Consider the following 26,533-nt stretch of genomic DNA (forward strand, 5'->3'; position numbering starts at 1 on the left):
CATTGCGGGATAGAATCCAGCGCAGTTATTGCGTATGAAAAGCAGAAGGTAGGGAAGTGTGGATTCGGCCCAAGTGTGGTTCTGGTCGGTGCCTTCATAGGACAGGTGGACAGCTCTTGGGACTCACACACAAACGTGTATGTTTCTAATTACTCACACACAAACGTGTATGTTTCCCCCCTGTTCACACACAATGGAGGATATACATATTGAGAGGATCACATGTAGTGCACTCTCCCAGCACTAAAATTTTAATGACTGAAAGAGGCTTAATTCTGGAGCTGATGTAGTCACTCTCATTGGAGTGAGGAAGGGAGATGTGCAGGTTTCCATTCCTCTAATCTTGTAAAGTGAACATACGGGTGAAGAAAAAAAAATTCTTGTCAGGAAAAAATCTTTTGAGCTTCAATCAACACTTGCAATGCTCAGGAAACATGTGCCAGAAACAGTCTGGAAGTGAGCAATCAATATTAGTTTGTTTGAACCTAATTTTGTGTGTTATGTTATGTGTGTGAGCCATTACAAGCAGAATGGCTTGCTACTGGGAATAGTATTTCACAGCTTATAAATCAAGTAAGACTCCTCTAACTTTAAGAGCAGCAGCCATGCTAGACATGGAGAATTATTGTGTTAAAAGAATTGTAACGGTGAATGGACAAGATTAACCCATAGGTTAGATTCTTCCCAGAATAATGACTGAAAGCCTCCAGCAATAAAGAACACATTTTCAGTCTAAATACTAAGATACTACTCGACAAGACAGAGCGTTGTAAGTATGGGATAGAGACGCACCTTGCTAGACTGTTGGCAGAACTAAGCTTCTGGGGAAAGCCTGTTTGTCACTCAAATGTAAAAAGTATTGTGTGTTCCAATGATGGGTGAACAAAACGAAAAGACTAGATTAACGTGTAATAATGAGTAATGCAGCATTGCTTGTGTTCACCCAGTTTTGGTCCTAAATTATAAGAAAGATAAGGTCTTCTATGACAGTTATAAAGCATGGTGCCAAATCAGATACTAGAAAAACAGAATTAACGTAAAAATTCAAATACTTTCTAAACAGTTGTCGAAAATGGCAAAGCGAAGAGAGAATGTGAGTTGTGCATCACCAGTGACCTTATTTTTATTTTATTTATTTACAGAATGTATAGTCTTACACAGTGTCGGTCAGTTATAGAGGCAGTGGGCAACCCCCCACCCCACCCCACTTAATTGCAATCAAGGTTGCCAACTTCTAGATGAGTCTTGGAGCTCTCCTGGAAATACACAGATCTCCAGGCTGCAGAGACCAGTTACCTCGGAGGAAATGGCAACTTCAGAGTTCTGGTTGTGGGAGACCCCGAGACAGGGACATGGAGTACCGTCATTGGCGATGGTGTGACATCACTTTTAGGAAAAATCCAGAAGTGACATCACACCTCTGTGGGAATTACTGGAAACACTGTGGTTAAACCTGGAATGATATCATGACATAGACGATGTCCATTTCTTAATTTTTCTCTGGGGATAGGCAATCCTATTCAGAGGGTGGAGTCTATGGCATCAAATAACAACAACAACAACAACATTTGATTTATATACCACTTTTTAGAGTGGTTTACAAGTATGTTATTATTATCCCCACAACAACAATCATCCTGTGAGGTGGGTGGGGCTAAGAGAGCTCCTAGAAGCTGTGACTAACCCAAGGTCACCCATCTGACTTCAAGCAGAGGAGTGGGGAATCAAAACTGGCTCTCCAGATTAGAGTCCTGCGCTCTTAACCACTACACCAAACTAGCTCTCCCCACTCAGCTCCCTCCCCTCCCCAAACTCCACTGTCTCTAGGCAAAGCCCCTCAAACTCCATGTATTTCCCAAGACAAAGATAATAACAAGTTCCCTCATAGAAGCACAAGCAGATGAATCTTTTATATTATTGCATTTATTAGTACTTCTAAACTATCATCTTTCATTACCTTGGGATATTAGCAAAATTCATAATTTGAAAAAGCATTCATTAATTACTTACTTGGTGGCACTGTGGTGTAACTGGAGATGTTCGTAATGGTGATCTCTTGCAGGTTTGTAGTAGTAGGCAAGTGTCCTGAGGAAATCCAATAGTTTTTTTTAACTTCAGTGTTTAAAGGACTGCTTTGTTGAGGGACAAGCTCTTATTCAATTAGGAGGAAATGACTGAGTTCATTTTGGGGTTTAGAAAGCAGAAAAAACCCTCCTCACATGCTGGGGATCCAATCTGAATTGGGCCCCTGCATGTCTGAAAATTGTCTAAAATATTGCTGGGATCTGCAAACATGGAACTCCCAGCACAGTGGTAAGGCCCTTCATTGTCAGGTACCTCTATTGTCAGTTCCACCTCCCTTTCCAGTTCCTAGCTGGCTTTAAGCCCTTCCCCTCCCTGCTTCCTTAAAACTTCTGGTCTTCTTGCCATACCTTCACTGCCCCCCCTACTTCTTTTCTAATCTCTTCACAACTTCTTAATCCTTGGCCTCTTCTTTCTCAATACTTCTTAGTCCAGAGTTTCGTGAAGCCATGTTTGAAAGGGTATGATGACATATTTCTCTTATGAAAATCTGTTTCCAATTCTTCACTTACTCATCAATTTAAAATGAATGGGAAATGTCAAAGATTTCAAAACTGCGGTTAGTTCTTTGTCAGATGTCCAAGCTTAGACATTAAAAAAGAAAGAAAACCTCATTTTTTTATTGATTCAAAGGCCTTGTTTCAGAAATTCTATGGGAATAGGTCAATCATCCTTGACACCTATCCGGATCTGGGACGAGCAGAAGTCAGTCATCTGATGGCTTTATGATTGTGAAGATGAGATACAGAGTGATTAGCATTCAGTAGCAAAGTGTCTCTTTGTGGTGCAACCACAAAGGATGTTCCTCAGGAAGCTAAGTGCTGAACGCTTATCTCACTGAGTAAAACTGAATAGAAATCTTTTGCAGTCAAAGGGGAAAATGTCAAAGGGAAATTACTCTTTCATTAATTCCACTGTTTCTTCTCAGGCGGGATTTGTTAAGTAGCATGAATAACAAGACCACTAGGCAACCAATGTGACATCTATAAAGCTCTAGGATACACACAGAGCATCTGAGCTAGCACACTGCACTATTCAATTAAATACTACTGGAGAAATTCTGCACATGCAGGCTTGGATCAGACCATATTTTCTACTTGTGAAAAAAAGAAGAGGGAGTTCCTTTTGACCACTAAAAAGGTTATGTGGGAGGTCATGGGAATTGCATGGACAAAAGCCATGTTTGATTCATGTTGTAATAAAAAGAAATGGGTGAGACTGAGCAAAAAAGTTAGCAGGATCCAACCTGTTTGTTGGACACCAACTATTGTGTGCAATAAGGAAGACTATTGCATGGAATAAGACATGGTATTGGGCAAGCTAATAATCCATTATAAACCAGAGTGAATGGTTCCAATCAAATAGACCTTTTCTCTGCTTTGTTTGACTGTATTCCAAGATACATACAAAAATTTTGTTCATTTTCATTTTCTCTTTACTTTTGTTTTACTTTCTTATTCTTTGTCTTTTTATTATGTTTACTGCATGTGTTCATTCTTGTTATCATATTTATTTTTGGTGCTTCAGAAGCACAATGAGATCAGGTTTGGCAGGGTGCATGGTCTGATCCCTGCAACTCCATTTTTGATTTACATTTTCTTTATATGTGAATGAGCAAATACATGAGGATCACTGTAGACTAAGCCAGTATTATTCCTATATTCCAAACATGGACATAATTTGCCTAAGACTACTTGGAGGTCTCCTCACTAAATGGAAGACCTCCCAGAGGTCTCTTAGCCACTATGCCACATCAGCTCCCAGCTAGAGTTGCTAATAGAGATGGGAACGAACCACACAAAAAAATGAACCATGAGGTTCATGGGTTTTCATGAATCAGGAACCATGAACTGGCATGAACTGGAGCAAGTTCACGAACCAGTTCGTAGTTCATGGGGTTTAAATGCCCCTTTCTGGCCACTTAGCAGCAGAAGGGAAAGGGGCATTTGACAGTTTAAAGAGCTGAATCGGGTTTGAACCATTTAAAGAGCCCTGCTGCTTGTAAGCAGCAAGTTCCTTTAAACTATCAGCTGCCAGCTGATAGTTTAAAGGGACCTGCTGCTTGCAAGTGGCAGGAAAAGTTTATAAGGCCATTTCCCTGGGGAAATGGCCATTTAAACTGCCCCTTTAATATGAACCAAACAAACCAGTAGATCAGTTTGTGGAAGTTTGTGGAAACAAGCTTCCATGAACCACTGGTTCACGAACCATGAACTGGGGTGGTTTGTGGGGTTTTTTTGGTTGATATTTGGGTTTGTGCCCATCTCTAGTTGCTAACTCAGTCTTGAGAGATCCCTTGAGATTTAGGTGCGGTGCCTGGAGATGGTGGGTTTTGGGGGATGGGGGGGGCGGAGCTCAGCAGGAATGTGGTGCCATATACAGTCTATGTGAATATGCCGTTTCTTCCAGAGGAACTGAACTATGGAGATCACTTGTAATTCCAGGAGAACTCCTGACCCACATGGGGACTGGTAACTTTACTCCCAGCATGAGTCTTTCATATCCACAGCACTACTTTTAGTTTCTATTTTCCACATTGTTCACATTTTCCATACTTCACTGTAGGTGAAGTTCTCCACACACAGATCTATGAACATTTCTGGGGCAATTTATTAATGCCAAGGTTCCCAATAAAATTGTAACACATTACTGGTAATATGCATTAACACTACATATTAAGCATAGGGTAAGGAGTGCTGTTAACACAGAATGCGGTACTCCCGGCTGCCACACAGTGGCTTGAGCTGGGGACCGTACTTTGCCACTTCGGAAGGAGAAGCAGGCAGAGACATCTCCCAGGCATATGGGGATATAGCTGGGGGGGCGGAGACAAAGCCTTCAGAAGACGGCTCCGCCCTCCCTGCTGGCAGTTGCTCTGCGTGCTCGGCCTGAGCAGAGCACATCTCAAGCTCTCTCAGCCGAGCTCCTCTGAGGCTGGTTTTACTAAAGGCCCTCAGGGCTAGGCAGCAGTAGCTGCCTTGGAGAGCTGTGAATTTCTCATGCTTGCTACCTTCAGACTTCAAGAGGAGAGCCAGGGCCCAGCGCCAGGCTCACTGGTTTGGCAGAGTCTTTTTTCTTATTTACATTTGGGGCCTGTTGTCTATCAGTCAGGAGGGCTAAAGCAGGGTGAGGCCCAGCCCTTGCAGGCCTCTGGCCTACCTAGGCTCCTCTCCCTCCAACACTGTTTTACTTTGTTGGGAGAGAGTACTTCAGCAGCAGCAATAGATAGGCTTTGCTGTAGGCCAGAAGGGTGAGTTGCAGCCCTCTGAGGGATAGATTAATTCATACTTTATTACTACTGGCCTAGCAGGGTGGATGCTGGTAGCCCCCCCTTCCTCCCATCTAGGCTTTTCCCTCCCTCGCCATTTACACTTACTTGGGAGGGAGTAATTCTAGCAGCAATAGCTTGGCCTAAGGCCTTCAGGCAGCAGTGGCCATTTTGCAGTTTATTCAGTTGGGTTCAGCCATTTTGTGAGTGGCACCCAGTGACCTTAGTTTCCTGGCAGTGCAGCCATGTTGTGAAGGCATCTACAACATGCACTGCTCCAAGAGCGGCCATTTTGAGTGTGCCATTTGTGTGGCCTGATTTGCCTCCTACTTACTGGCATTAGCAGTCATTTTGGTGGGGCTTGTGCAGCTACCTGCAGACTCATTCTTTGAGGATGATGATGAGGCCAAAGGGATGAAGAAAATATTGGGTTATCACTGTCTATCAGTCAGGAGGGCTGAAGCAGGCTTAGGCCCAGCCCCCGCAGGCCTCCATCCTGCCTAGACTTCCCCCACCCCATTGTTCTACTTTGTCTGGAGACAGTACTTACAGCAACAGCAGAGAAGGCTTGTCTGAGGCTAGTGGGGGCGGGGGAGGAGGCTTGCAGTCATCTGAATGGTGAATTGCCTCACATATTATTTCTGCCAGCTTAGCAAGGTTCTACAATCCCAGGGTCGTGGCTAGTTAAACCACCTGCTGCCCCACCTTCCCCTGCTCAATTTTGCAGCCTTTGTAGGCCTAAAGGGTTGTTTTTAGGTTTCGTCATTCATGTCACTCATGCCACCTAAAGGCATGCTGTGTTGTTGCATCTGCAGAGCTGTCATGCAGAGCACAGTAGTCTAAGATGTGGTCTGATCTTTCTACCAGATTCGCACAATTGACAGCCAGTAGTGGATCTGGCCTAGGCTGCTGTAATCCAGTCATGCAGAGGAGACAGTGGATCTGATTGACAAGATTACTGTAAGTGATGGGCAGCAGCTGAGATGCGCTAGTCTGCCATAAGCCGGTCCTGGGACTGTTGCAGTGGATTGATGAAGTCAAGTCTATCTGGCAGAAGGGGATTGTCCAGCGCCCTCGGTGGCAACCAGTCTGGCACACAGCCTCTTGTGAGATGATGAGGGAAGATGACATTGATATGGCTGAAGGAGATTTATAGTTGGAGCTTGTGCTGGTAACAGTAGAGTGCAACCACCAGTTAAGGAGATAATGGGGGCATTTGTTATGTTTTGCATGGGAAGTGTATCCCAGACCATAGGGTGTGGGACTGCCGTGCGAATGTGCTGTCAGGTACCGAGTTTGTGGAGTAAACTGGGCTGGTATCTGTAGCAGGGAGCCTGTGGGCAATGAGGGTGGGCCCATGGGCCCTGGCTGGGGTATGTCTTGCCATGGAGCCTTGCTGATCAGGCCTGGTCCCCTCACCCCTGGCACGTTATGCCCAGTTACACTTTTTAAACTCTCTCAGTGGGCAGTGTGTGTCCTGGAGGGCAGTATATGAATCAACTGTTAATTTTGTGACATTATTAACATGTTTAGGCTATACATGCCAGGGCTTCCTACCCATTGGTGAGGCATCTGAGCCTATGTGGTCAGAAGCTCAAGTGCTGTCCTCTCATGGGACAGAAGCATGATCCCCAACAGGCCTGTTTGGCATAGGAACCTCCCAGTGCAGTCTTGCCCTACACGCTCACACTCTTGACTGGCCATGAGGTCTGGGTGGGTACAGCGGTTGGTAAGGCCTCCAGCAGCTCTGGGTTGGCATTTTGCCTCCTCCTAGCCCCGCCTGGGGCTCTTTGCTGTGGGGTTTTCATTCTGGGGCCAATCTAATACAGGCTGGGCTCTTCCAACTGGGCACCCTGCCTCTGGTTTTGCCTTGATCTGAACCAGATCTTTTCCTCAATGAGCAAGTAACACCCAGCTTTCATACATCTCTATTTCCATTGTCTGCTCAGTTTTCCTATGGCTAATCCCTTATGGAGTGGTCAAGGGTTGCCTTTCTGGCGCATGGCGTGAAGTTGGTAGGTCTCAGTGACAACTGGGTCAAACCCAAAGGGTGGTCATGAAGGCCATGGGGCCCAGGGGGGCTGGGGCCATGTCCCCCTTGGGTAGCAAAGGGAGACCCTGCAACAAGGTGTGGCCACTTCCCTGACATGTAGGACACTCCCTCACCACCCCTGGCTGGTGTTTCAGAGATAGTGATACCCCACATGGCCTGGCAGCTCTCTCTCAGTACCCAGTTTGTATGGGGCAGCCTCTAGGGCCACAGCCATGGACCTCAGGCTGTTAATCAGCAGGTTGTCTGGTGCCAGCCAACAGTGATTGTTCAGAGTTAGGCTGAGGCTGGTGTTGTAGAATGTCTTATCATGTCTTTTGGTGGGTGCGGTGTATTGCCACAGGAGGGTGAAGTCCCTCATCTGCTGGCCCAGCATGGGGTTGTTCGGGCAGTCATTCGAGCCTAGAGGATGCCAGTTGGGAATTAGCTTGGTTTTGTTAATGGCAGTTATCAAGTCACGGGACCAACTAGAACTGTGTTGGCCGGGCTGCTGCCACTGTGGTGAGATAACTGCTCCCCTCTGCATATCTAGTCATGCACCTGAGGAGGTGTAGGCTACGGCAGATGATGGCCTGGCCCCTCTTTCTTTACTGGATCCCACAGACTTGCAGTGCCCGGACAAGGAGTGGCCTAATGGCTCGAGGGGAGGTGTGGTCCTCTGCCTCACGTCCAGGTCAGTCACCTGGTGAGTGATGACCATGGCTCACAGGGCATACCGTTTTCCTTACAGGCTCACAGACTTGCAGCGCCCAGGCAAGGAGTGGCCTAATGGCTCGAGGAGAGGTGTGGTCCTCTGCCTCACGTCCAGGTCAGTCACCTGGTGAGTGATGACCATGGCTCACAGGGCATACCGTTTTCCTTACAGGCTCACAGACTTGCAGCGCCCAGGCAAGGAGTGGCCTAATGGCTCGAGGAGAGGTGTGGTCCTCTGCCTCACGTCCAGGTCAGTCACCTGGTGAGTGATGACCATGGCTCACAGGGCATACCGTTTTCCTTACAGGCTCACAGACTTGCAGCGCCCAGGCAAGGAGTGGCCTGATGGTTCGAGGGGAGGTCGGCCTCCGCCTCACGTACCGGTCATTCACCCTGGGTAATGACCTTGGCTCACAGGGCATGGCCCTTTCCTTTCAGGCTCACATGGACTCGCAACGCACAGGCAAGTAGTGGTCTGATGGTTTGAGGGGAGGTCGGCCTCCGCCTCATTTTAGTCATTTACTGCATGGTGGTGATCTGACTGGGCAGTATGCTCCCCTTTTGTTACAGGCTTGTGTGGGCAAGTGGGGGCCTGGCGGGTTGATGTTTGGTCTGCAGTGCTCCCACAGCGGGGAAGGGTCTGTGCATTTATTTGCCACGCCTCCACATAAGGCTGAATTTGCCAACCTCTACAGAGGTGTGGGGGTTCACTAGTCAAATTACTTCATCTTAGGATAAGGGCTGGATTTCCCAACCTCTACAGAGGTGACAGGGTTCACTGGCAATGACATCATCATAAACCAGCGGCAAGGGCTCCGGTGGGCACTAGGCCACCTGTGGGGCGCTTGGGCCTAAGCAGAGGCTTGGCCCCAGCGGTGGCAGGAGAGAGTTTGGGGATAGGGAGCGGGCCAGTGAGCACCCCTTGGCAATTCCCCATTGGTGGGGAAATGGGGTCTACCAGGAGCGGATGGTATGCTTGTGACAGCTACCACCACCTGGAGACTGCCTGCAGTGAACCCCATGTGTAAGTCCTTCCCTCATGCTGTACGGCTGAGGCTTTAGGAGCTTGAAGGGGGGAACCATTTTGCCTGGCTGGCCGGGGAAAAGCCATTGCATGGATGGCTCCTACCCGGGGCTGTGGGGCTCGCCCAGACAGGTCAAGGCGGTGGTCCAGGGGTGACCCCGTGGCTTGACCTGTACCGCTAGTTTGCCCTTGCCGTATTTAATGGTTGATGTTATATTAATAAAGTGGCCCTTTAGTTCCAACTCCTGTGTCTGCCTCTTCATTCCGACTGGGGTGGCAATGCGGTACTCCTGGCTGCCACACAGTGGCTTGAGCTGGGGACCGTACTTTGCCACTTCGGAAGGAGAAGCAGGCAGAGACATCTCCCAGGCATATGGGGATATAGCTGGGGGGGCGGAGACAAAGCCTTCAGAAGACGGCTCCGCCCTCCCTGCTGGCAGTTGCTCTGCGTGCTCGGCCCACCCACCTCACCCTGTAGTAGTGCAGGATTAGCCGGCTGCTGTTCCCAGAGCCAGGTAGGAATTTTTTCTCCTCTCCCCATATTGGCAAGGTGGGAGAGGTGGTTTTTCGCCTACCTTGCACTGCAGGCAGAGGTTTGAGGTAATTGGCAGTGGTGGTGCATCGTTGTAAGTCACTGGCAGGAGAGAGTTTGGGGATAGGGAGCGGGCCGGTGAGCACCCCTTGGCAATTCCCCATTGGTGGGGAAATGGGGTCTACCAGGAGCGGATGGTATGCTTGTGACGGCTACCACCACCTGGAGACTGCCTGCAGTGAACCCCATGTGTAAGTCCTTCCCTCATGCTGTACGGCTGAGGCTTTAGGAGCTTGAAGGGGGGAACCATTTTGCCTGGCTGGCCGGGGAAAAGCCATTGCATGGATGGCTCCTACCCGGGGCTGTGGGGCTCGCCCAGACAGGTCAAGGCGGTGGTCCAGGGGTGACCCCGTGGCTTGACCTGTACCGCTAGTTTGCCCTTGCCGTATTTAATGGTTGATGTTATATTAATAAAGTGGCCCTTTAGTTCCAACTCCTGTGTCTGCCTCTTCATTCCGACTGGGGTGGCAATTATATTTTGCTATTGAAGATAGCATCAGAAAATAAACCCTATTTTTTTTTAAAAAAAACCCTCTCTTCTCCAAGGAAAACTAAAAGAGGCTTATCTACTGCCTTGAAATTATCCCATTAAAATAGTGAACAGTAATTGTTAACTCATTACTGTTCACTATTTTAATGGCATAATTTCAAGGCAGTAGATAAGCCTCTTCTAGTTTTCCTTGGAGAAGAGAGGTAGGGTTTATTTTCTGATGCATCTATATACAAAGCCAAACAAGCCCACATATCATTTTGGTATTTCCCTGGTGGCAATGAACTTTTGATAAATATGAAGGAGCTTTAAAATCAATATGTTTGGCAACAACACCAAAAATAAATACACTGCAAGAAAACAAGCCAGGACTATCTGAATCTATTTCTTAAATCAGTAACAGCAAAATAGTCTCCATTGTCAAATGTACTACACCCCATCATTATGATATGCTATGTCTGTCCTACAACGAAATCTGAGCCAGCTCAAAACAAATGTTTAGCAAACAGCTGACTCTGAGCTCCATCTGCAGCTTCAAATGTAGTTTCACATGTGTGTAGTAACTCCCAGGAGAGAGAGATTCAGAACTATGATATATCCTCTCCAATTGCATTCCCTTTGGTCTAAAGCATATAGCTGTGATAGCCTCACATTCTTGTTATTGTCTTTATGGATTTCTTCTGCATCATTGTTAGAAAATACATATTTAAGATTTTTCAAAACTTAATGCAGACAAACAGAGGAGGATTGCTGTTTCTCATTCTATGAACTGTCAGAGAAGGAAATGAAGATTAACCTAGAATAGGGTGAATTGTCCTTAGTTAAAATTATGTTTGGGATTCTAATTACAGGCTTCATCCATGAAAAAAAATTAAAGGTGTAGTTCAACCCACTGTTCTTGCAGTCCTGCTGGGGAACTGTATTGCAAGAATTGTGCAGGCAGCAGCTTATCACTAAAGCAAATAATATGATGATGCCATGAGGACAATTAGACTGTTGTACTGCAGGTGGCGCTGGACCATTGTTCTGTAAATTACAGTGCCCCTTAAAAAGATATCAAGTCAGTTGCAGCTCACAGGAAGCAAGGACAAAAAGGAGTTAAAATAATCAGTTATGAACATGTGCTACCAGCTACCTTGTCAGCTGCCTGATGCAAAAACAGCATATCAGTTAAACAATGTTTCATTATTATGGACTGAGTAAGAGTTCCAGGATAAGGGTGCCAAATTCAAGACCTGAAAAATGTATAATAAGCCAATTATTTAAGAACTTACTCAGCATCATAGGTGTAAACTATGGTGGGGGGGAAGCTGAGGGGCTCAAGCCCCCCCACAGATTTGGCCCGGGGAGGGGGCGGGTTGAAGAAATGACAAACTCACATGAAGGAATCGGTTACAATGGCAGTTGAAGCACAGGACTGTCCACCCTTCCTGTTGTATCATATTACAATTTCCATGATTCTTTGGAGCTTTGTTCCCATTTTTTGCTTGTATGTATTTGTGTGTTTATTAAGAATTCATAATTTTAAAAAGGAACTGCGGTTTATATAAACAATTTACAAATAAATGTTACAGAATTAAGACACTCTGGTGGAAGATATATGATTTTGAAAATCAGGCTCCTAGAAGGCAAGATTTACACACTAGCAACAATATATGCACCAAACAATGCAAGAGAAAAATTTTACAAAAATGTTTTCCAATCCATTTTCGATTTTCAAGAAGATAATGATCTTTGGAGACATGAATGGGGTAATGGATCTTAAAAAAAAGATAGATGAAGAAAACCAAAGAAGGCAAATTTCCCCAAAAATGTGTTTTAATTATATGGAAATGTTACAGTGGGAAGATGCTTGGAGGATCAAAAATCTGAATACTGGAGACTGTACTTTCTTTTCTGACAGACACCAAACACATTCAAGGACTGATATGTGCTGGATATAAAAAACATGAGTTATTTATAATTATCTATTGCAAAAGGGATAATTCCTAAAATAATATAATAACAACATTCGATTTATATACCGCCCTTCAGGATGACATAACATCCACCCAGAGCAGTTTACAAAGTATGTTACCATTATCCCCACAACAACAATCACCCTGTGAGGTGGGTGGGGCTGAGAGAGCTCCAGGAAGCTGTGACTGACCCAAGGTCACCCAGCTGGCTTCAAGTGGAGGAGCAGGGAATCAAACCTGGTTCTCCAGATTAGAGTCCCACACTCTTAACCACTACACCAAACTGGCTCTCAAATTGAGTGCTGTCTCTCTGAAGCAATGAGAAAGACCATCTGCGTGAACAAGATTGGGGGCATGGGGGATGCAGATTAGAGGCCTTTTAAAAATTTCCTTTTTCCCTGTGTGCAGCCCAATGAGAACATTGGCAAGGAATGTGCACTCTCTACATGTTCAAGCTTTGCATTTTTCTGGTACCTAAAATGGTGTGGTACAGTTTCAAAGGGGTGACCAACTAGCTAATGCTTTGAGAAGAAATGTAAAAAAAACAGCTGAGTAGCACTTTGTATAGCAAATGTAGGATTTGGGGATATAGGATTTGGGGATTCTTTCAGTAGACAGATATTTTGTGTCTTCTTCAAGCCTGTGATTTTCTATGTTTGCTGAAGTGGATGCAGAACCAGATCCTTTTTAAAGTTAACTAATGGCCCCAGAAAACCTGTTAAATATTCTTTTGAAAATGTCTACACTCTAAAGACATTTTCAAAAGAATATTTAACAGGTTTTCTGGGGCCATTAGTTAACTTTAAAAAGGATCTGGTTCTGCATCCACTTCAGCAAACATAGAAAATCACAGGCTTGAAAATGTCTACACTCTAAAGCCCCTTCTTGGACACACACCTTAACGCGGTGAGGGGGTTTGAGTGTGTCAGTGAAGCTGAGAGTAACACTGCCAGGAGCACAGGCTTGGTCAAGAGTCTAAACTTCTGGAAGAGTCACTCAAGGCAGAATGGTCAAAGCTGAGACACCAGACTAAGCTGTATCCACCCCCTTCAAGATTCAATGGTCACATCAGCAGAAGAGAACTGAATGTTCCAATGGTGATGGGAGTGGAAGAATCCTTGAAGGTTAGCTACTGGGCAGCAGCAGTAGTGGAAGGTGACACTGACAGAGGATCTCCCACAGACAATGGCAGTGTTACTTCAACTAACCCTGGTTAGTACTGTGAAGCGGAAGAAGGCAATGGTAAACCACTTCTGCTAATCTCTTACTTTGAAAACCCTATGACGAGACAGACCAAAATGAAAAAAAGATATAGTGCTAGAAGACAGGACCCCCAGGTCGGACGGCACTCAACTGGCTACTGGGGAAGAGCTGAGGACAAGTACGAATAGCGCTAAGAAAAGTGGAAGGCAGCAGGAAAAGAGGGAGACCTAAAACGAGGTGGCTTGACTCAGTAAAAGAAGCCACATCCTCCAGTTTGCAGGATCTGAGTAGGTCTGTTAGAGATAGAACGTTTTGAAGGTCTTTCATTCATAGGGTCGCCATAGGTCGGAAACGACTTGACGGCACATAACACACACACACACACACACACTAAAGAGTTGGTCAAGTAGGTGTGTATTAACAGTTGTTCACCAGCTAGGCAGGTACAGCTAACATGAACTGGTTTCAAGCATATAACAATATTATTGCACTGTGGCTTACTTTGCATGGTGGTTGTTTGAATAAAAAGCTATAAAACACTTTGGTAAATTTGAAATGCTATTACAAAAAGTTAGAAGCTGCAGGGATTACACCCTGCCTGCACAACCCAGGCAAGCCTGTCCCAGCAGATGTTTGCACATATTTGCCATGGACCAAAATATAACACCTAATGTGTACAGGGCATAATATTCAGACTGTGTCCAAGATTCTTTTTTATTATACTTTTAGAGAGGTTTGCTTTAGTATTATTTCAACTCTTGGCCTCATTCAGGATCAGGATATAACTCTCTGTGTTTTGAACATGGCTACCCCTCAGTACTAAGTAACCCTTATGAATGAGGCAGAATCAAGACTCCTGTAAATATATGTCCAGGAAAACTTTTAAAATGTTCCCCTACAGGGTTTTCTGTGTTGCCTTTCTTAGTGTCAAATTTGTGACCATTAGTTTGTTCAATATACATGGTATGTATATTTGTAGATCTTAAAGTGACTATCCTAAAAGTGAATTTCAAAAACAGGACTCAGCAGGAGGTCGCTGAAATGGTACTATAACTACTGGCCAACTCCCACCTTTTCCTAGGTTGGCCCAGCCCAGGGGCATTGTTAGGGGTCCCCCTAAATTTGTGGGGAGCCCCTCCCTAAATCCTCCATGGCCCCACCTCCGTAGATGATGGCAATAGAAGCCCCTCCCTGTGATGTCATTGACTCCTCCCTGTGAGGTCCGTGGCCCCCGGTTCTTTTAAGGACCTGATAATAGCAATGCCTCTAGCCCAGCCCCAGCCCTCCCCCATGGAAACTGGAAAGTCTACACCCCTGCTCATCATCACTAAATAGAATAAAAATGCAACAGGACCTGTTACAGCTACTTCCGTTCTACCTTGCAAATACCACTTCTGTGGCAAAGTGCACATGTTGGGGAGAGGAGGCACCAATGGCTTGTAAAACACATTCACACTGGTCTGTGTTCCCTTTTTTCCTTTACTCCCTAGGACTGATTATGCTGTCCAGATGAGCACTGGGGTAACATAAGTGTGGGAATCTACAAGTGTTTTTGTTTCAGTCATGAAAGAGCTAAACTATTTGTGTTACTTACTTAATTAGTAAACTTACTTTGCATGTAACCATTAGGGCTTTGAGTGAGTTTCCCACCTCTCTCTCTCTCTCTCTCTCTCTCTCTCTCTCTCAAAGTCAGTATTCTCTCAGTTACTTTCTAGCAAGATGTAGCCAGTTTAGCAATTTATTATTTTCTCCAAATGAAACCCTATTTTTATCCTTTAGTAAAGTATTCTTACAGAGCTACACTCGAGTGTGTGTGTCTATTCTCATTACTTTCAATGCACAATCTTTGCGCCAACTGTGCTATATTTTCCTACAAAAAGGAGAAAGGAGACAGGAAAGCTGATGGTAGTAACGGTAGTGAGTGTGGAGTGGGACAGCCTTCCTTACATCCTGAGACCCAGGAGTTCCATGTGAGAATTTCCTTCCCTACGGATTCCAGAAAGATACTACAAAGCTTTATGCCTGCTCAGTTTGTGGAGCTATGGAGTAGGCATTTGATTCTACTTGCTTGATTCTACCTAGAATATGGCATAGGGGCCAGAGAGGGAGTTGGAAAGATTAGAATTTCTGAAAGCTTTTTCCTCATAAGCAGAGTATGTGGTTGTATTATCTCCAATTGTTCCATTCCAGCACTACCAAGGCTTGGGAGGGATAAAATTGCTGCTAATTGCCACTTTAGAATGTGATTCGCATTTTATGATTTTATTGATGAAGCTTGATAATGCTTTAAAAACATATAGATGCACATATTTTATTACTTAAATAAACAAACATACAGTGAAATATTTTGCTGCTGCAGTAGAATAGTGGTTAAGTGGTTGGACTGCAAATAGCACTCTGCAGGTTTGACTCTTAATACTGTCATGAGCTCAGCAGGTGGCCTTGGTAAGCCACTCCTCTCAGTCCCAGCTCCCCAACTGTATTGTGGGGATAATAATAACACTGACCTTGTTCACTGCTCTGAGTGGGTGCTAATCTGTCTAGAAGAGCAGTATATAAGCACATTGTTGTTATTATTTGTCACGTCCTCCAACAAACACACTCAAAATGCACTAGAAATCCTTCTTTCAATTATTAGTTTTGTGCTTAGAAATACAGTGCAAGGATTTAACAACTTTGTGGTTCTTTAACCAGGGAAGAAAACAACACGGGAAGAAAACAATTGGCCTCAGGAGTTACCAGAATACCATATCACCACCAAATTCTTTCTCAAAATGGTCACTTGTGTTATTTTCCCCCCAATTTTTGAAAAAAGCACAGAAAATAGTAAATAGGCATACATAAGCAGAAACTTACTTCCTCTGGGGGAATCCGAAACTGGAGTGACTTGAGTAATGGTTTCTGGGGATGCCAAAGATGTAGTCTGAAACCCTGTTGAAATAACCATGGCCTGAAATGTTGTAGTAAAGAATCCAGTAACTGCTTAAGGACTATAGTACTATATTCCTAGTACCACCTTTTTGATGGTCACAAATGGTTGCTTGAGGAAGAGGAAGAAGGGGAAAATCCACTTTTTGCTGGCACTCATAGGATCCAACCCAATGGAAGTAATTCTGAGAAGCCCTCTATTGATCTAGGTTTGGGTCCAGTAGCACTTCAAAGACCAACTAGATTTCCCTGGTATGAGCTTTGACTCTCAAAAGCTGATGCCCTGGAAATCTTGTTGGTCTTTAAAGTGCTACTGGACCCAAATCTTGTTCTTCCACTACAGACCAACATTGCTACCCATCTGAAATTATTTATTGATCTAGGTAGGAGTGTGCATCCAAAGGAAAAAAATATGGGAAATCCAGATATTGGATTTAGTGCTTCTCCCCCCAAAATCCAGGATTCGCAAAATCTGGGAAAGATTCTTTGATCCAGTTCAGACAGATGAGAGAAATTCAGTTTTTTTGGCTATTATTCCCTATGAGGAAAACTATCCTGGGGTTGTTTGAAGGTCTTAGTGTGTGCGTCATTTTCCCAAGAAAACTTCACCAAATTTGCAGGGGACCTACTCCTGCCTGTCCTCTAAAGATCTCCAAAGTTTAGGAAAGATTAAACCCAGGGATCCTATTCTATTAGCCCCTGAACAAGGTGCCCCCAGCTGTACCATTGTTTCTAATGGGGGGGAATCAAAGCTGACTCCCACTGTAGAGACACACTGGGGCGAGGCTGCCATTGCCAAGGCACACTCCCAAATACAAGCTCTAGACACAGAAAGCCCAATAGAACCAAAGTGAAGGCCCCCCAAATCCACATGGACAAGCTGCACAGACTCTTCGTTGTTTCCTGTCGGACAAACCTTTTCAAACAGGGTCTCAGGCAGAAACACACAGAGACGAAGCTTCCAGTGGCCGGATTTGGGATTCTCTAATGTGGTCCTGGAAAGCTGGATTTTGCCAAATCAGCAAAAATCCATCTTCCCCCCCCCATATCTCAATACCAGATTGCACACCCCTAAATATAAGCACTATAGAAATATGCCATTATAGTATATGCAGTGAAGAATTTCTGTATTAAGAAAATATGCAATGAACAGGAATAACAATCTAAAAGATGAACAGTGTAATCCTAAGAATACTTTCCTGGTAATAAACTCAATTGTATAGTGGTGAGTAGGATTTTGAGTAGATCAGTTTAGCTGTCTGGGTGACTAAGCGGTATATGCCTGGGTGTCCAAATCCTTAAAAACAAGCATTTCCCACCTTCAGGAAAAAGTCTTTTCTTATCACCATGCAATATTCAGGGACAGGATAATTTAGTGGATTAAGTGATTGACATGTTATTATTGTAATAGCTATAGGACATCTCTTATCATTTGGATTCAAAATAACTTAGTACTCTTATGAGATGGGAAAACTGGAAAGGCTTTCCTGGGCTATATATTGTTCCCTAGTTACTAGCCAGTGTAATACTATTACAAACTTTATTAGTTAATGGCTGCAGTTGGGACCTACTTGCAAATCTGTCTGAACTGCAGCAGAAAGCCTCTGTGAGTCCATCCTGTTTTTGAGAATGGGGGTGGGGATGGTTTCCTGTCCTTGATTGCTGGCTGTTCCAAGGGGAAGAGGCTGTCAGCTATTTGGGCAACTAACCTGGTGACACTAACCTTTGAAAAGGTGCCACATCAGATGGATGGAACAGCCAACAGGCAGGTGAGGAATCAGTGCCTGGCATAGCTGTTGCCATAGTCAAGATGACTCCCAATGGCTCATCATGACAAGTGGCAATTTTGCAACAAGCTTGGAGAGGAGTGGGAGCACGTGTACTTTGTTGACTTGCTTCAAAAGGGGCTGTAAGGTAGATGAGGAGGGCAAGGCTGATAACTGGACTCAGGCAGCACAGGAGGTATCCAAAAACCCCTCCTCCCCCAGTCTGAGGTCAGGAGAATGAGGGTTGTAATGGGATCACACTTCTGAGGACAGAGTCTTGAGCAACAGGCCAGGCCTGGTAATACCAAACCCCCATACTCTTAGGGCTGCCCACTCCAGTTTGGGAAATTCCTAGAGATTTGGGGGTGGAGCCTGAGAGCAGCAGGGTTTGGGGGAGGGCATTATACCTCAGCATAATGCTATAGAATCCACCTTCTAAAGCAGCCATTTGCTCCAGATGAACTGATCACTGTCATCTGGAGATCCGTTGTAATTCCAGGAGATCTCTAGCCCCACCCCCTGGTTGACATCCTACTTATCCTGGCACTGAGAAAGTCTTTATTACTGTCGTCCAGTGATCCTGAGTTCTTTTGTTAGCCACAGTGGGAAGGGGGCAGAATGAAAGTTCACAGTACAAGAACAGTATGAAGAAATGGTCCCAGTAGATAGAATTTGCTATGGGAAAAGTATTTTTCTGGCATCACCATAATGACTATGAAGCATATTACAGTAATTCATACTCCTCTTCTAGGGACTTACGGTTCTCAGAGAGAAAAATGCAGTGGCAGTAAATGTTTATCAAGGATCTGAATATCTGTGGGTGTGAGTGGGCAGGATACAGGGTAAAACTCATTCCCCCACCCCACAATTGGTGCTGTCTGGCGCTATATGTGCCTGGTTCTAGTTTTCAGTGCACAGTGAATGCATGCTCAAAGGGCATCAAAATACAATTGTAGAAGGAATATATAACCTTTTGAATGTGCATCAGTGCTGAATATATTTGTATCATTGACTGTTCCCTGAGCAAAACTGAGCTCATACTTTGAAAACTTGTGTACAATGGTTCATGAAACACTTATGAAGATTTTTGTGTGTGTGGAATTCTATTGTCAAAGTGTGTTTAGTTAGGCTGAGTTCCTGTGCATGATTGCACCCTTTGGATTTTGGATGGCTGATAACTTAATCTTACTCACCAGGAGGAAGATATATTTCTCCAGATGAAACATTCCGCAGTTCATTTCCTGGGACAGGGTACACAGCCATGCATCTGAAAATCTGAGGAATGGGTGGCTGAGATGGATCCGATATTATCAATAGTGATCTCATTTCATAAAAACCTTCTTCATCTTTTATATCTTCATTTGCAAAAAACATCCCTTTGAAAAGAAACAAAGATCACTCTTCTCTATGGCTGTATATCAGTTAAGTTTGAAAAAACTATTCTCAAAACATATTCTTAGCTTAAACGTTGTGATTTTTTTTTATCACTCTATTTCCCTTAGTGCCTTCAGCTCCGGCATAAAATAGCAAGACTAGGGTCCAGTGGCTTTTAAGGTGCTACTGGACCTGAATCTTGCTCTTCTATTACACAACTACCCACCTGAAACTACATAAAATAAAGATTCCTAACCTCTCACACCCACAGTTACAGTGTTATACCCTGTTCTTACAGCCATACAAGGTTAGAAATGTTATTTTTGAATGCTGTTTTAGAAAAATTTGCATTACCTTCAGGTTTGTTCTTCAGAATCTTTCTGTCCATGTACCACAGGAGGTTTGGCTTGGGAAATGCCTTTCTTACAACACAAGTAAGAGCAGCCTGTGGGGTGGGGGCAAGGAAACTATGTCAATGATTTTTAAACTTGGTGGTTTGAGTCTAAGACTGTAATTCTAAACATACTTCCACTGAATTCAGTAGAGCTTACTTTCGGATAAGACTGGACCATAAATATAACAGAAGCACCATTACTATAGAATAGTAATATTAGCCAAATAGAACCCTTTACTTCTTTAAGTAATAATAGTGATAATCCATGTTTTCCTAGTCCTGTATGTGATACATTCAGTTCTTGAATCTATTAAGTGCAGCAGAAGTACATTTTTGTACAGCCACTGAGTGCAATAATTGCATGGTTTTGAATGCCAAGTTGAAAAGCGGAGGAATAGACAAGGGCACGGACCAGGAAAAAAACCACAGAGCCAGTTTGTTGTAGTGGTTAAGAGCGTGGGACTCTAATCTGGAGAGCCGGGTTTGATTCCCCACTCCTCCACCTGAAGCCAGCTGGGTGACCTTGGGCTAGTCACAGTTCTCTGGAGCTCTCTCAGCCCCACGCACCTTACAGGGTGATTATTGTTGTGGGGATAATAATGACATACTTTGTAAACTGCTGAGTGGGCATTAAGTTGTTCTGAAGGGCGGTATATAAATCGAATGTTATTATTATTATTGGTCCGTGGTCCATCATGTTTCATGGACTGCAGACCATGAACTTTTCATGGACCTGCTCCTGTTCACAGACCAGTTTGTTGGTCCATGGTCCATCACTTCCGGGGGGGACATAGGACTGCCCCCTTCACACCCAGAGATGCAAAACTTACTGTCTTCAGCAATCTTTCCTCCAGCCACCCTCCAAGTTTGGCCAAGATTGCATTTCAGAGGTCTGAGTTACAGACCCCCAAAGTGGTCACCCCCAGGAAACTTCCAGTAGATAGAGTAGGAGCCACAAACAACAATTGACTTGCATTGGCTTGCAGCAATTAGCAGAGCTTTAGGCTAGCCCAACACCCCACAATCAAATAAGAATTGAAAAGAAAAAATGAAACAAAAGAGTGAGCCCTCAAGGAGCCTAATAAGCTTGGTCCCAAAGCCTGACTGCAGCCCTGAGACTGGGTTGGGGCAGTGCCCTAGACTAGCGCACCACCCCACAAGTGAATAAGAATTGAAATTAAAAAATATTAAACAGAAGAGTGAGTCCTCAGCTGAGGAAACCCAATAAGTTTGCTCCCACTCAGAGCCTTGCTGCAGCACAACCCCAAGCCTCCCTCTGGCGCAATAATTAAAAAAAAACCTCCCTCAACAAGCAGTTCCTCCCTTGGTAACCAGCTGGAAAGTGAAACTGTGGCTCAGCACTGGGTGTTATATATACTGCTTACTCTCATAAAGAACAATGAGAGGTCTCTGGTTGGCAGCCGGAGCTGCCTATCAGGAGTGGTGAGACATGAAGAACACTTAACTTATTTACTCCCTTGTTTCTTCATTGAAGGTCTTTGCTGAAATTTTGCATAATTTCTAGTTCTTTGTTCAAGAATTGAGTGGAAGGAACAAGAACAGCCCTTCGAAACAAGAAGTACTCTTTGAGTTAGGGTTTATATGAAGTTTGGGACAGAGTTTTAGGAAAATGGGATTAACTTCACCTATAAATTCTGACCCCTATCTTTCAATAAGTGCAGTGAAACTAAAGGTGATACCATTCTGTAAATAGACTGTGCTCAAGAACGTACCAGAAAGCAAATGCCCTTCTTTTGTCACATAAAGGTTGAAGTACAAAGCCATTGAATCTAGCTTTGGTGCTGTACAATAGGAAATCTAAAAAAGCTCTATTCGCATGGGATTTCTGGATAGCTTGGCTTAACTGCAGCTTACTAACATTTAAATGCCCCTTGTTATTGACTTCTGGATTGTTGATTCTAATATCCTCTCATTATTCACATTGTCAAACTGGATACCATTGATTTACACATTTTCTGGCTGTTAATTTCAGATAAATAGCTAAAACCTGGTTCTCCTGGCCCATAAGGAGTCTGTACATTTTCTACAGAGTCATATGTGAAATGAAGGCTCTCAAATATTAGCACTGAAACAGTTGTTAAAAGACAACGAAGTGGCTTTGTCTGACATGTGGTTTGTATGAAAGCAGGGAGGATGTGGTTTGGGCCCCTGCTCCCCCGGCTGACAGCTCAAGAGTAATTAGATCACAGGATTCTTATTCTCGATGCACATACATAAAATGGTAAACTGCCTAGGCCAAAATGAGGTATTGGGAAAATTGTCAGCATAAGAGACGTCCTTATGCTACTGAAATATTGTACTGCCTTTAGGGTTTAAACTTAATATGGGTTGAGATACAAAATACAGCTATTGTAATGATTTCTAACATTCTAGATAGGTTAAGTCTTCGATTTTTAAGGATTCCTTTTGTGAATATTTTATTTAACTTTTTCTGTATGGGCAGAAAATAAAAGGGAAGGGAAGATAGATACAAACAATATATATGTAATACAAAGGGACTCTTACTTAGGTTACCAAAGTATTTATTTACATTTTAGGACCCTATTTTCAAGCGCAACTAATTTACCAAAACTCCCTCATCACATGCCTAGCTACTCTGAGCAGAGTTTTGGCTACCCCCCCCCCACAAGCTCAAGTTTAGGGTGAACTTGAATTGTTCACCTGAAACTTCTTCCATGTTTTTCTTTGTCTCTTTGGAGTCTGGTAGGATTCCTGGACCCAGATACAGTAATTTCCCCTAGACTAGTAAAAAAATGTAGATGTCCAGTGTCTCCTTGAAGATGAATAAAATTTTATTCCAATAAAAGCATACTTCTTAATAATCAATATAGTGAGTCTTCACTTGACAGGTATTTCTAGGGAGACAGACAGACAGACAGACAGACAGACAAACAAACAAACAAACAAACAAACAGTACTAAGGGTCATGAAATATACAGAATGAAATGTAATTATATAAAATTCAGAAAAAGTGAGCAATCACAACTCCCTGTTCAGCACTTAAAATGCATAGAGGAAAAAAGACTGCATCAAACCTCTTGATGAAATCTAGTTCAGCGGTTTTACACTGGGTGTCTCCCTTTTAAGTTTTGTTGTTATTAAAACTAAAGAATGGTGACTTTTAAATCAGCAACAGTGTATTCTTGGAGGTTGAAATGGTTTCTGAATATTGCCATTTTTATAGTTACTGTAGATTTGTATCTTTTGTGTATGGACTGACATGTTTGTCCTATGTAGAGATCAGAAACGTAATGTTAACATACAACAACATACGCTGGAGGAGGGGAAAATGAACATGAAATACAATAGCTGACATTAGTAAAACCTAAATCTACTAATCTGCATCTGAAAAAGTGGATTCTTGTTAGGGTTGCCAGGCTACAGCTGGCAACTTCAGGAGGAAATTGGGGATGGACACTGGAACACTTATATCACTTCCAGTTAAAATCAGACGTGACATGGTGGATGCATTTAACCTTAGAGGTTTTTTGCAAAATGCTGGAACAGTTACCATGTTGCTTCTGGTTTTAACTGGAAGTGATGTAAGCGTCCTCGTGCAACACCAGCACACATTTCTCTCCCAGCCATTTCCTCCTGCCGGCACCTGAGACATTAGCAGGCAACGATTCTGGGAGGCCTCCCACTATAGCAGGAGGCCTGTTATTCCTCGCTATAGTCCATGAAATCTTATGCTGAAATAAAATCTTGTTAGTATTTAAATTGCCACTGGAGTCCCATTTGCTTTTACTGTAAAAGATCAACATCTTTAACTCTCTTCAATTATCCCCTAAAGTTGTATACTGTATAAAGCCAGGTCTGCAAGCGTAGTTTTTCTCTCAAACAGAGGAAAATTATCCTACTTGCTTTACTACTCAGAGGAGATTTCTGGCAGGCTAATTCCTAACTTAAAAAAAACACCCCCCCCCAACTCTTTATTTGCACAGTTTTTCCTGACTACATACTTGTTTTTGCCCCATATAACTGGATGACAAGAGGAAATATAACTGCACACAAAACCATGCATTCATAAGCAAATTGACTCACCTTTCCTGTTACACTTTTGTGGGGGACAATAGAGATTTCTGGTTTCACTTAAGGACAGAAAGAAAACATACATTTTAATTAAATAGGCAGCAATTATTACAGCATTGTAAGTTTTTTCTGCAAGGCTCAGTAGTCTGTTGATAAAACAGACACGTTAAAATGTATATTTATAATAACAGCACATGGATAAGTTCCCATCTCATGAGCAGTACTTTGTGATATCAAGATTCTTTTAACAGCTGTCTGCATATTTGATTTGGGTACAACAGCACTTTAATCTAGTTGGTCTTTAAGGTGTTATAGGTCGGGCCCAGATCTTGCATATATGGTATGATACTGGCAAATAGAAATGTATTTGTAGTGTTCAGTCATACTTGCAGGATTTCCCACTTAAGATGCCTTGCAGGGTTATTTCTATTTCTTTCTTTCTTTGCCCAGATCTGAGGGCTGATTGTCCCAGTTACTTTGAGGGGTCTGTTTCTATCTCTGCTGACTTTTTTTATAGGCCTACCTTGGATGTGGGGGGTGAAACAGTGATTCGCTGGCCACCCAGACACAGGCCTGGATGCTAACCTAGTACACTGATAGAAAGGACTGAAGCCTGATTCATACATGCCGCATAATGAGATGGGAATTAATGGTAGAATCCTGAGTTAATAGAATGGATTCAACTACATCAGGATGTGGATGGACATAGCATTTGAGGATTACATTTTGGAATTCTCCTCTTATGTTACACTTTTCCTACATACACAAAAACCAGCATACCAAGCAAAGAGAGGGACTAGAAGTGTTCTGCCTACTGTGGTAATTTGTATGGCATTTGATATGAGAAGAGTATTTCATACCTGGAATCTGCCATTTGCAGTCTGAAATGCTATAGGGTCATCAGTTAAAGGATCTGCCTATGGTTGCTAGAGTTGCCACTTGCCCACTGCCGGTGGGGAACACCTGCTTGCACTCCCCCATTACCCACCTGCACTCAGTGGGATAACAGGGAGGGAAACACGGGGGAGGAGGGGTGCTGTGCAATGCAGTGATTTTGTTTTCAGCCCAAACACTTTGGTTTCCAGCTGGATATGTCATTATGGTGCTGTACACTGCTGTTGATGCCTGTATCCATCCCCAGTCCTCCTGCCAGTTATTAACCAAGGGCTAGCCACCCTAAGGGATGCCAGGTCCATCTTGGGAATTTCTTGAGATTTGGGGGAGGTGCTTGGGGAGGGAGCTCAGCGGGGGAGTGATATCATTCTAGAACTTCTGCTTCTACTTTTCTTATTCACTATAGTATACCATAAAGACCCTGTCCAAAGCTGCCATTTCTTTCTCAGGGCCAAGCTACAAGTGACGAATGACACTTGAATGGCAAGTGGATTGAGTGGAGTGCAAGTGAACAGGGAGAAATACACTTGCCGTTCAAGTGTCATTCATCACTTGTAGCTTCGCCCATAGTTACTGATCTCTGTAGTGTAAAGATCAGGAGAATTCCAAGTCCAATCTTGAGGTCGGTAAACCTAGCTCTGCCATGTTATTACTGTATCAGTCTCCTGCCTGCATGAACAAGATTATAATGATGCAAATATTATAAGCACAGTTTCTAGTGCAGAAGAAAATGGAAAGAAGCCATGTTACATATGGCACTTTTCAGATGCTTCACTGAACTTGGAATCATACTAAATATGTCCAGAGTTGTGATGCTGTAAAGCAGAGCCATCTAAGAGTATGCTTCTGAGGCTTTAAAACGCTGGCTGTGCTTTCACCCATGCCACACCACTGTACTGATTTTTTCACAATAATCCACTAGTAAAAAATCTATATGATGAAACAGATTGCAGCGCAGTCACTCTGTATTAATCTCCTGAGGGAGAAGGAAAATGAGAACCTTCTGTCAATATATAAACTCAAAAGCAACTTCTGTGTTAGATAAACAAAGGGAATCTCAGCCCATTTGTTTCTGGTTTTGTTTCTTTTTCAGTAGGGAATGACAAGTATGTACTTCCCCACAATCGCTCTCATCTGTCCTTTAAAAATCTTTGTACGCTTATGTGAATGGATGAGTCACTGGCTACTGAAAGTAGGAGGTTCTGTGATGAAAATTATCTGTTCTGTATTCATTCATTTTAACAGAATTAAATGTGCATCTTTCAAGATTCACCATTATATTATAATCAGAGTTCCCTAAACTTATGACAGCTAAGGCACATGTTGTGAATTACCTGAGGATACTCCCCTTTGGGGAGGTGAAGAAGACATAAACCCCCTCAGGAGCAATCATTTGCTCTAGAGAGGTGAAACTGACAGAGCCGTTGGCTTTGTCTTTTTAACTACCCTTCCCAGCTAACATTGCTTCTCCATTCACTTCATGTAATTCATCTCATGTAGAGAGACTCTGAGTCCCTCACTGTGAGAACAAGTTCTGTACGCTTCTTTGACTTGCCAGACTGCATTTCTTTAAGGTGTGAGAAAGTATCAAAATCTGCATTTCAGTGAATGGATGTGGTGGTGGTGGTGAACTGGGATACTTTTAGCAATTTAGGAGAAACTGATATCGAACATGTGAATGTATTCACACAGAGCAAATTGAAGCATGACTGTGCAAGTAAGTTGGAGGGGAGACATGTGAAATGAAGTTCACTTGAGCATTCC

At 43.6% G+C, this 26,533-nt stretch overlaps 1 protein-coding gene across 1 annotated transcript in view; it reads right to left on the minus strand.

Annotated features, from left to right (window-relative positions):
* The window catches only part of CD96 (CD96 molecule), a 54,428-nt gene that overhangs the window by 15,132 nt on the left and 12,763 nt on the right, over window positions 1–26,533 (minus strand). Inside the window, exons 5-9 of the mRNA XM_054974431.1 lie at window positions 23,888–23,934; window positions 19,783–19,873; window positions 19,248–19,430; window positions 16,217–16,291; window positions 2,011–2,085 (exon numbers count right to left, since the gene is read on the minus strand). Of these exons, the coding sequence (XP_054830406.1) occupies window positions 2,011–2,085; window positions 16,217–16,291; window positions 19,248–19,430; window positions 19,783–19,873; window positions 23,888–23,934 (471 nt within the window). The remainder of the gene's footprint in view (window positions 1–2,010; window positions 2,086–16,216; window positions 16,292–19,247; window positions 19,431–19,782; window positions 19,874–23,887; window positions 23,935–26,533) is intronic.

Source organism: Eublepharis macularius, chromosome 3, assembly GCF_028583425.1.
Source record: "Eublepharis macularius isolate TG4126 chromosome 3, MPM_Emac_v1.0, whole genome shotgun sequence".
NCBI classification, from domain to species: domain Eukaryota; kingdom Metazoa; phylum Chordata; class Lepidosauria; order Squamata; family Eublepharidae; genus Eublepharis; species Eublepharis macularius.